Below are 12,006 nucleotides of genomic sequence, written 5' to 3' on the forward strand. Positions count from 1 at the left end.
AAAAAAAAAAAAAAAAAAAAAAAAGACTTGTCAACCAAGAATTTTTATTCCAGTAAAATTTGCATTAGGAAATGAAGATAAAATAAATGTAGTCCCAGGTAAACAAAAATTGGAAGAAATTTGTTGCTAGAAGACTTTTCTTATAAGAAATACTAAAGGAAGTTATCCAAGGTGAAAGCAAACTGATGCCAGACTGTAATCTGAATTCATATGAAAAAGCAAAGAGTACTGGTAAAGGTAACTTTTTTAAAAAAGTTATTTATAAATTACTAATTATAAAGGGCATTATAATGGCATATTTCTCCTCTTTCTATTCTTAACTAGTTTAAAGAATAACTACATTAAACAATACATATTTTTATATAATTGCAGGTATCATTTTGTCATTGGGCTTCTAAGGTATACAAATATATTTGACCATGACAATATGAAGGAGTTGGATGGGAACAAAGCTGTACTGTAATAAGAAAATAATATGAAATATTGATTCAGATCCATAGTCAGAAATCAAAGAACAAAAAAGTGATAAATAAAAATGCTGGTACAGCCAGGTGTGGGGACACATGCCTGTAATCTCAGCAACAAGGGAGACCGAGGCAAGAGGATTATAAGTTAAAGCCCAGCACAGCAATTTAGCAAGACCCTGTCTCAAAATAAAAATGAAATGAAATAAAAATGGCTGGGAATATAGCTCATGGTAGAACATTCCTGGGTTTAATTCCTAGAACCTAAAAAAAATAAGGCTAATACAAAAAAAAATCTATAAATATATACTTGCTCTGCTTACTTCTTTGGGTTTTCTCCAAAAAACATAACATTGACTAAAATAATAATAATAATAATATACTGTTGTTGGATTTATAAATATTATGGTAGAAAACATCCATAAAATATAAAAAGAGAACCAATAAAGGAGGATCAGAAATGGAAGGAGACCCTCAGGGTTATACAAAAGAACATACAAGAGGAAATGAGGGGAAAGGGAAAAATAATACAAGGGGGAGAAATGAAGGACAGTAGAGGGGGTAGAGAGAGAAGAGGGGAGGGGAGAGGAGGGGAGGGGGGATAGTAGAGGATAGCAAAGGTAGCAGAACACAACAGACACTAGTATGGCAATATGTAAATCAATGGATGTGTAATTGATGTGATTCTGCAATCTGTATATGGGCTAAAAATGGGAGTTCATAACCCACTTGAAGCAAAGTGTGAAATATGATATATCAAGAACTATGTAATGTTTTGAACAACCAACAATAAAAAAAATAAAATAAAATAAAATAAAGAAGAAGACATGACACCTAGAAAACAAAAAGCTAAGCTGGATATAGTGGCTCACGCCTATAATCTCAATGGCTTGGGAGGCTGAGGCAGGAGGATCATGAGTTCAAAACCAGCCTCAGCAGAAGTGAGGCACTGTGTAACTCAGTGAGACCCTGTTGGAGGTTGAGCCAGGAAGATCAGAAGTTCAAGGCCAACCTGGGAAACTTGGTGAGATCATGTCTCAAAATAAAAATAATAAAAAGGACTGGGCATGTGGGCTGGGGCTGTGGCTCAGTGGTAGAGCATTCACCTAGCATGTGTGAGGCACTGGATTCAATCCTCAGCACTACACAGAAATAAAATAATAAAATATTGTCCCCACCTATAACTAAAAAATAAATATTTTTTTAAAAAGGACTGGGGATATAGCTCTTACCCATGTAATCTCTTTGTCCTTGCCTGCTTGCTCTTCCACTTTCTACCATGAGACCCTCACCTGGGTTCAGTCCCCAGTACCAAAAAAAAAAAAGGAAGCCACTTAAATGTCTGTCAACTGATGAATTGATTAATATCCAAACAATAGAATATCACTCACCCATAAAAAGAATTATAATAGTTTTTTGGTTATTATAATGAATGAAACACCTAAGGCTGGGTAACTTTATAAAGAAAATGGATTTATTTAACTCAGTTCTAGAGGCTGTAAATTGAAATAGTATGACACCAGCTCTAGTAAAGGCCATCTTTCTGACAGAGTCCTGAGGTGTTATAAGCCCTCACATGGCAAGAGACAGGTTAGTGCCCATGTCTGTCTACATCTGTATCCTCTGATCTCTCTCTCTTGTATAGCCACTTGTATTTAATCCTGGGGGCTTGGCCCTAATTATCTTTTCTAATCCTAATCAGCTCCCTAAAACTCTACCTCTAAATACTATAGTTGAATTATGTTTTCATCCTCTTAATATCTCACAGTGGAGATTAAATTTCAGCATGTGTACCTTTAGGAGACCCACTCAAACATTATCCACAACATAGCAGCAATGAAATATTGATACTAGCTGCAACATATATGAACCTTGAAAACACTGAGTGAAAGAAGACAATTGCAAAAACCATAAAAGTGGCTGGAGATGTAGCTCAGTATGAGTGTTTGCCTAACATGCAAGGCCCTAGGTTTGAATCCCAGCATTATAAAAAAAACTGAAAATAAAAATGAACCAAAGACCACAAGAAGCTGGGTATGGTGATGCATACTAATAGTCTCAACTACTCGGGAGGCTGATATAGTAGGATCAGTTGAGCTCACAATTTCAAGGCCAACCTGGGCAATATAGTAATACCCAATCTCAAAACAATATTTATATGAAGTGCCTAGAATCAGTTTGCTATTCCAGATATATAGAGACCAAAATTAGATTAGTGGTTGCTGAGAAGTAGGTGGAAGTATGGAGAGTGACTACTAATGCATGGAGGTTTCTCTTGGGATGATATAAATTTTCTAAACTTAGATTGTGTGATGATTATACAACTCTGAATATACTAAAGCCATTGAATTGTACACTTTAAATGGGTGGATTTATGGCCTTTATATCTCAATAAAGAGGTTAAAAATGTTTAATCTTGAGTATAAGTATATGCACTATAGAGGAGACATGTTTTTGGTCCTTATTCTTAGCTATCATTGTGCCTTAAGCATTGTAGGAAATGTGGAGTGAGTGAATTTTAAAAATAAAATATCCTAATTTGAATTTAGCATCTCTCTCTTGGTTAGTGAAATACTAAATTGATAGTGGTCAAATATAGAAACCTCTCAGAAAACATTTTAAAGGAGTAGAAGCATAGTATATGTATTTTTTGTCAATAAAATGTAAAATACTTCAAAGAGTAAATTACTAAAATGTATATATAAAGTGACATTGTTGAATATGACAAAAATAAGCAATAAAATGAGAAGAAACCACACAGTTGGAGAAGAATTCCTAGGATATAAAACCCCTAATTAATCTTTCCTAAATGAGTGAATATAAGTCTAGAATGAGAATCAATTCTTAGAGGGAAGAGCCAGACTTTCCAGACAAGTATAGACGCAATAAGTAAAATCCAATTATTTTTCTTTCATTTATGTAACAGTTCATTCTTGTTGGCCACTTACATGAAATGTTTTTTTCCCCTTGTCTGTGTCTGGCATACTTCATTAATTTCCCTTAGTCAAGGGTGTTATGCTTTGATATTTTAGTAGAGTACCTAAAAGACATACATACATGCACACATATACATTATACAGTGATCAATACATATTATAAGAGAGCACTAAAAAGTTTTATAGGAATTCAGAAGTAGCATTTGAACTGCTTTTAGATATGCAGTGTTAGGAAGGACAAAGGCCTTCTTATCAAAAGGAGCAGCATAAGAAAAACCATGGGCTTTCATTTTGGCTGGTGTTTGTAAAGTGGGTAATGGGAGATGAAGTTAGGGCCAAATTGTGTTCTAGCTCTATTACTTACTAGCTAACTTCAGAAAATTATTTGACCTCTTCTAATGCATTTTCTTAAAAAAAACAATTGAGATAGTAATACCATTTACCTCAAGGTTATTGGGAGATGATTTAGATGAGAATATACATGTTGAACAGTTATCACGCTGTCTGGCACAAAGTGCTGAATAATGTTTCCTATTATTTGTCACAGAGGCCAATGCCAAGCTAAGACATTAGAGCATTTATGTTGTAGAAAATAAGGGTTTTAAATAGAGAGGTGACATAATCAGAGCAATGCTTTAGGAAGATTAACATGGCAGTAGGTGATCTAGAAGTGAAAGAAAGGGAAACCAGAGACCAGAGGAAGTTACTGCAATAGACCAGGAGAAGCAATGAGAGCTTGATAGTTTATAAATGACTATAAAGGGGCTGGGGATGTGGCTCAAGCGGTGGCATGCTGGCCTGGCATGCATGCGGCCAGGGTTTGATCCTCAGCACCACATACAAACAAAGATGTTGTGTCCGCTGAAAACTAAAAAAATAAATGTTGAAAAATTCTCTCTCTCTCTCTCTCTCTCTCTCTCTCTCTCTCTCAGAAATAAATAAATAAATGACTATAAAATTCTGTAAAAATTACAATCTGATGGTGGTAACACAAATAGGAAACAGGAGAAGGAGCAGATTTGAAGGTAAACATGAAAAGTCAATTTTATATATACTAAGATACCTATGGAACATCCAGGAAAAAAAAAAAAAAAACATGGGATGGGCAGTTGAAAATCCAATACTAGATCTCAAAACTTGAGAGAAGGTAGAAGTTATTGCCCAGAGGTTGTATGGGGTTACCAAGAAGGAATACAGGGTCAGAAGAAACGATAGTTAAGGACAGAACCCTTAAAGGTGGAAAAATGAAGATAAGGCAAATAATATGACTTTTATTGCCTTTCATAAAACTTAGTTAATGCTATCTGCTATTATATATGCATTTCCTTCTTTCATGCCAACTGATTGTTTTATTGTCTTACTCAATACCAGAGCTAAATGGACCATCTCTAGTGGCCCTTATACATATTTAAATATGGGTGCATTTGTTCTTACATAGCCCCTAAATTCTTTTGCTCTTCCTTTAAGGCCAACACAGGTCTATTGAGATGACAAGCCAGTTTTTATTTCTGAAGAACATACAGGGCATCAAAAGAAGCTAAGGTTTAGGATGTCTTACAGATGTTCTAAGAAATTACAGATATGTGGGCAACCTTGAAGTACTATGATGTGGCAAATAATATGCCTGATTCTTTCTCATTAGAAGTTTGAAAGTTGAAGGCCAGGTGCAGTGGCACACTCCTGTAATCCCAGTGGCTTGGAGGCTGAGACAGGAGGATCGCAAGTTTAAAGGCAACCTCAGCAACAGTGAGGTGCTAAGCAACTCAGTGAGACCCTGTCTCTAAATAAAATACAAAATAGGGCTGGGGATGACTCAGTGGTTGAGTGCCCCTGAGTTCAATTCCTGGTACCAAAAAATTTAAAAAAAAAAGAAGTTTGAAAGTTGATTTTACCTTGAATTTTTTTGTTTATTGGAAAGAGGATAATTATAAGGACGACAATGGGGTTCCCATCCTGCTGAATGATATAAAATTGCCTGTGGATTTCTCTAGCACCAGTTGTTTTGCTTCAACCAATAGTGCTTATGGCAGCCAAAAATGAAAGGCGATTTGAGGCTGTCATCTTGGGCTTCTCTGAAAAACTAAGGGAGTGCCTGTTTGTGCCTGACCAAGGGGAGTTTTTTGTCACAATGGGGAAATGACTAAAACTGGATAATTCACTTTCTTTGTTTCTGACTAGTGCCTTGTGTTTTAATTAACTTTTACAAGTGAATAATGGGCAATAGCCACAATTCCCTTGGCTAGCAAAACAATCATATAGTGTTCTATTGCAATATAAAAAATGTGCATAAGTCTTTGATACTGGAAGGTTTTGTGGCACTTTAAAATTAACAAGCTTGTTTTATTCTCTGCATATACCAGTAGATTTTTATGACCTTTTAAGTCCATTCTTCTGTTAGGGTATTTTGTGTGTATATTTTTTGTTGTTTTCCTTTACTTGCATTTAGGAAACTTCTAAGTCAGGTTGGTTTCAAATCAATTTTTAGAATTTTTACCAAGTTCATCCTAGTCCTGTTTTATTCAGATACTAACCTTTTAAACCTTTCAACTTCACCTCTCCCTTAAAACCAGTTACTAACTCAGCTGGTTGCATGAATGAAGGGATTGAGGCTTGTAGGTAAAGTTGCTATACTGGTCTGTTTTTGTTGTTGTTGTTGTTGTTGTTGTTGTTTGTTACTCTAATGACATACATGAGGCTGGGTGATTTTATAAAGAAAAGGGGAATATAACTGCTAACCCATAGTTTAATGATTTAACCATAGTTTACCAGATATATTTCTCTTATGAAAGAATCGGTGAGTGACATCTAAAGGCAGTTTTAATATGGAAAATTTGAGGAGGGGCTCCATAGCATAAGAATATGCTTAACATATATTGTGACCACTTACAATTTAATTTTCTCTTCTTGCAGTAAGTACAAATGGATTCTAGGTGAGGAACCTGTGGAAAAACGAAGAAGGCTCCAGAATGAGATGCCAACATCTCCCCTGGATTATTCCATGCCTGGATCTTATAGGAGGGTAGAGGCAGCTGTTGCCTACGCAGAAGGGGAGAACAGCCACGATAAATCAAGTTCTGAGAGAAGTACACCACCGTGCCTTTTCCCAGAATACCCAGAAGCAAACAAGAATACAGGACAGAATAGGGAAGCATCAGTTCTATATCCAGGGGCCCAAGACCAACGCCAAGGGTCCCTGCTTCCTGAAGAATTAGAAGATCAGATGCCAAGATTGGTAGCAGAAGAATCCAATAGAGGAGAATCCAATAGAGGTAGCACAAACATAAACAAAGAAGAAGTGAACAAGGGACCTTTTGTAGCTGTTGTTGGTGTTGCAAAAGGTGTTAGAGATTCAGGGGCCCCCATTCAGCTAATCCCTTTTAACAGAGAGGAGCTTGCTGAGAGAAGAAAAACTGTTGAATCCTGGAACCCAGTGCCTTATTCTTCTGTGACCTCTGCTACAGCCACTGGGGAGAAAGGAAGAGGCTATGAGGAGAGTGGAGGTCGTAATACACCAAAGATGAAGAACCAGAGAGAACTGGAAGAACTGAAAAGAACCACAGAAAAATTGGAACGTGTTTTGGCTGAAAGAAATTTGTTCCAGCAAAAGGTTTGGGCAACATCTTACCATTAGGAATTAGAGCTCATTGTAATCAAGGGTATGGGGTGTTGGTGCTCTGATGGTTTCACGTTCTGAGGCCTTTAAACAAAATATGTCAGTGAACCATTCTGTGGTATGTTTCAGATTGAGTGAGCCCTAATGGGCTTCCCTTCCATATTTTAGGGTTGAAAAGAAATTTCTATAATTAGAGGAATATGTATAATGGAATCACAGGGTAAAGATAGTAAGAACAATTTTGGGCACTCTATTAAGGTTTCAGTAGTATGTGGGCTCATTGAATTTTTTTCTTGGACTTCAGGTGGAGGAGCTGGAACAGGAGAGGAATCACTGGCATTCTGAATTCAAGAAAGTTCAACATGAATTGGTGACCTATAGTACCCAGGAGACAGAAGGGTTATACTGGAGCAAGAAACACATGGGTTATCGCCAAGCTGAATTCCAGATTCTGAAAGCTGAACTAGAAAGAACCAAAGAGGAAAAGCAAGAATTACAAGAGAAATTGAAGGAGACAGAGACACACCTGGAAGTGCTACGGAAGGCTCAGGTCTCCTACCGGACCCCAGAGGGAGATGACCTAGAAAGGTTAATTACTAGGGTTTAGTTATGAGCTTGTGAGTGCTAATGGGAAGCATCTCTTAGGACCCCCAGTTAATGGTCATAGACAAGGGAGGAAACCTTAATTCATAGGCCACCAAGGATTGGATAATTACTTCTTAGAAAGCCTCAGCCCCAATTTCCATGTGTTTGGTGGCATTGTGCTTTCTTCTTTCTTTTTAGCTAATGGAAACATAATTGTTGAGAATGTAGGCCCATTTTGAAGGGACTTCATTTTATTATGTTGGCTAATGACTTCATGTCATCTCTTCTCCTGCCCCCTCACTCTATCATACAGGGCTTTGGCAAAGCTTACGCGACTGCGTATCCACGTCAGCTATCTTCTTACTTCTGTCCTCCCTCACTTGGAGCTTCGTGAGATCGGGTATGACTCAGAACAAGTGGATGGGATCCTGTACACAGTGCTGGAGGCAAATCACATACTGGATTGAGCACCAGACTATATATATTCTTTTCTTTTCAGCCTGTGTACTATATATACTCTTTCCTATACTTCTCTATTCTTCTCTTGCCTTCCCTCTCTTCTCTTTTTCCCTTCCTCCCAAACACACACAAAAAAAACTTCTTTCTCTCTCTCTCTCTCTCTCTGTCTCCTTTATGCCATATGTAGAGAATCTTTGAGTAAATCCTGGATCTTAATCAGTCTGCTGCTCACTCAGTTATGGTGTAGACAGAGAAACCAATTAAATAGACTTTCAAGATTCCAGGAACAGAAAAGCAAGAGTCACCAAGCTAGGTGATCAGAAAGCTTTTTTACTTGGCCTATTTTATATCCTTTCTGAAATGGTTCATACTTGTTTTGGTCAGTCAGTAAATACTAGGTCCAACATACCTGGTGTTTCTTGATGAATTATGAAGTACTCATGGTTTCAGCCTACTAAGATTCTAACAATCTAGTTGAAAATACAAGACACCAAGTTACCTAATTATCCACAGAATTATATGGTTTATATAAGTTAGTGGTAAAAACATAACATAGAAATAGGGGAAGGGAGCTCAAGAAAAGCATCACACCAGAAATGGGACCTAAACTAAGGTTTAAAGAATGAGCATGGCCATACTGTTAACATGTGTTGTTCTTTAGGTGGTAGGATTATGGTTGATAATTTTTTCTTCTTCCTATCTTCCTGCCTTTTTCAAATTTTCTATAATAAACTTGATATTCTTACATTTGAAAAAATGAATTATTTTTAAAGAACAATTAGACTTGGATTTGGGTATCAAATGAGAGACTGTGAAACTATATGTAATATTCCATTTATTACTTAGGTTAAATTTAGCATTACCTCTGGAAGAACAGCATGCATGAACAAAGACACAGAAAATTCAGAATGGGAAAAGTGTTTTAGGTAGGAGTGGTAGGTTAATGTAAAGGGAACTGAGATTAAATCATGACCCATCTACCTACCCACTTTCCCATCCACTATGGTATTTGCTTTTTAATTAGGAATATTAAAAAACAAATCTTCAACATTCATCAATTTTAAATATGTATCACCAACTTGAAGATTTTCAGTTATAGGGAGAAGTATTTTACAGTAGGGAGATCTATCTGATGTCTCTCAGAATATACCTATATATCCTTAAGGGTATCCTGAGTGAGGGATAGACCTCATAGTATCAGAAATAGTAAAGCTTATACTCATGTAAATTGAAATGTTTTATTCATTCATTGCTTTATTATATTTATATAGGTCGTACTCTCCAAAGAGTTCCAGGTGCTCATCAAAAGACATTGAACAAAGAACATATAAAAACATCAAGGAATAGGGTTGTGGCTCAGTGGTAGAGTGCTTGCCTAGCATGCATGAGGCCCTGGGTTTGGTCCCCAGCATCAAAAAAACTATATCAACAGTGAAAAATAGGAAGTATAGAAACATAAAAGCAAGGTAGGCTCAAGCAGTGGCAAAAAGGATTAGCTAGACAAAATGCTTTGGATACTCATTCTGTTTCTCTTCTGCAGAGTTACTTCAGAAGACTTTTACAAACATATTTTACCTCATTTGAAAGGAAGCCCATCATAGATAGTCCTGTGAGATTGCAGGGGAAAGGAGGAGGCCAGAACCAGGCTTCACCATTAGAACAAGTACTTAAAGATATCCCTGGCCACTGCCACACCACCTCACCTCACCTTAACTTGCCACATGATTAGTTTTCATGTTGGATATTTGGATCATGATAGTCAAGGTCTCATTTTATCTAAGTGTAAATATTACTGAGGGATAGGGAGCATATTAAGCCATTTTTTCAGTGATATTTGCTTGTCATTTGGGGGCTGAGAGGGCATAAGACTTTGTACAGATATGAATAATATGAATGGGAATCTGGTAGAAGGAAAAGTTCAGATTGTTGAAGGTTCAGACTTTGTGTTCATTGGACAAGTGAGGGGCAGAGTAGGAAGGAGGACCGGCAATTGAGCTCTAAAAGGAAAATAATGGAAAATTTAACTCATCTTTACTAGTACTTGCTTTCAGTTTACTCCCTGGCCCATTCCCTGAAAGCCCATGGTCTTGACCCCACAACGTTGTTGTTGTTGTTGTTGTTTTTTCCTGGCAACAGTTATCTGTGTGAGTCCATTCACTTCAACAATATGAAGTGTTACCTGTTTACTATGAAATCATACCAGCATGAGTTCTAAATACCACTGTGGAGAAATTGGAACTTGTTTTACAACCTTACTCTAGAGTCTATTATCTAGTGTGGAAGCAAAGACATTGAAAAGGTTAGGTTAACATGATCATAATCTTTCTTTCAAATATCTCTCACATTTGCCTTTGAACTTTCCATTTCCATGTTGACATTTAGGCCTTTATTATCTCATGCCTTGATAATTTAAATAGATTCTTAACTGGCCTACCTTGCTTCCTGTTCTCACTTAGTCCACCCTATTCAATATTACTAAATGGCTTTTAACAATTTTATCATGTCATGCCTCTGTTCAAAGATTTGCTAGTGCTGACAGTTGCCCACTGAATGCAATACCAATTCCTTAGCATGGTGCTCAAAACCATTTGTGACCTGGCTTCAACCACTCTCTCTAGACTTATTTTCCAACATTCCAAACACACACTATATTCCATCCAAACTGAACTCTTTCAGTTTCTAAACATGCCTTAAGATTCTCTCCTTTTCTACCTTTGCTGTTCCATTCCCTTTTACCTAGAGTGTTCTTCCACATCATCTTTATTTTGGCTCAAATGCCATTTTTTTCTACAAATTTCTTTGATTAACCAAGTTAGACATGACATTTCCCTTTGAATATTTAAGTTTTATGTCACTTATTAGGCTCTTACCACAAATTTCCTTGTCTAGTCTTCATATTAGATAGCTCCAGATTCAAATATTAAACTGCCTATTTGACATTTACACTTACATATCTCATAGACACTTCAAATAAAACATGTTAAAAATGAACAGTGATATACCCCAGGACTGTTCTTTCTTCCACAGTTTTCCTTGTCATAGAAAATGGCACCTCCTCCCACCCAGTTGCTTAAACTGGAAAACTGGAAGTCATCCTTAGTTTTCTTCTTCTCTCATCCTCTACATCCAATCTGTCAAGTCTGTCAGTTTTATTCCAAAGTATATATTGACTATTCATTTTACCATAGCTAACTTAGTCCATCTCCAATGGATTATAATAGCTCATAACAGGAGTTCTTATGTCCACTCTTATTCCCACAATTGTATTTTCACTAGAGATGTGATTTTTTAAAAAATGCAAATTAAATCTTATGACTTCCCTGTTTAAAGCCATTAAACAACTTCTCATTGCACTTAGAATAAAATCCAAACCCCTTACAACATCCTTTAAGACCACTATCTACTTCTTTTACTTTGTTTCGTGAATCCTTTTATCCTACCCCACTTTTACCCTGGCTCACTGTGGTCTTTCCACTGAAGCATTCTAAGCTCTTTCATACCTCAGAGCTTGTACCCTTACTGTTCCACCTCCTGAGACATGTTTTACCCCTACTGTTCCTTCTAGAATACTTGTGTCTCCATTCATGGCAAGGCTATCTATTCCTTATCCTTCAGGTCTTGATATGTCACTTCCTCAGACAGGCCTTCCTTTTTCTCTATTATTCTCTCATTTTTTTCCTGTTTTTTTTTTTTCCCAACTCATATCATTGCTCGCAATTTATAATTATATATCTGGTCACATACCTTGATTCAACAAATATTTATTGAGTACCTACTGTGTGCTGCAAGATATGCAGTGGTAAACACAACACACATGATCCCTGTATGACTCCCTCAATGATAAGTTGCATGATGGGCAGGGCTGTGCCTGTTTTTGTCAACGACTGTATTCTACTTCTTATCTTAGTACCTGGGATATAGTAATCAATAAATGATTGCTAACAAATGA

General features: G+C 36.7%; 1 protein-coding gene across 1 annotated transcript in view; it reads left to right on the plus strand.

Annotated features, from left to right (window-relative positions):
- Positions 1-12,006, plus strand: part of Morc4 (MORC family CW-type zinc finger 4) — a 102,006-nt gene extending 90,000 nt beyond the window's left edge. The window contains exons 15-17 of the mRNA XM_048796869.1: positions 6,311-7,007; positions 7,318-7,601; positions 7,912-12,006. Coding sequence (XP_048652826.1) covers positions 6,311-7,007; positions 7,318-7,601; positions 7,912-8,065 — 1,135 coding nt within the window. The 3' untranslated portion in view covers positions 8,066-12,006. The remainder of the gene's footprint in view (positions 1-6,310; positions 7,008-7,317; positions 7,602-7,911) is intronic.

This window comes from Marmota marmota, unplaced genomic scaffold (genome assembly GCF_001458135.2).
Source record: "Marmota marmota marmota unplaced genomic scaffold, marMar, whole genome shotgun sequence".
Taxonomy (NCBI): domain Eukaryota; kingdom Metazoa; phylum Chordata; class Mammalia; order Rodentia; family Sciuridae; genus Marmota; species Marmota marmota.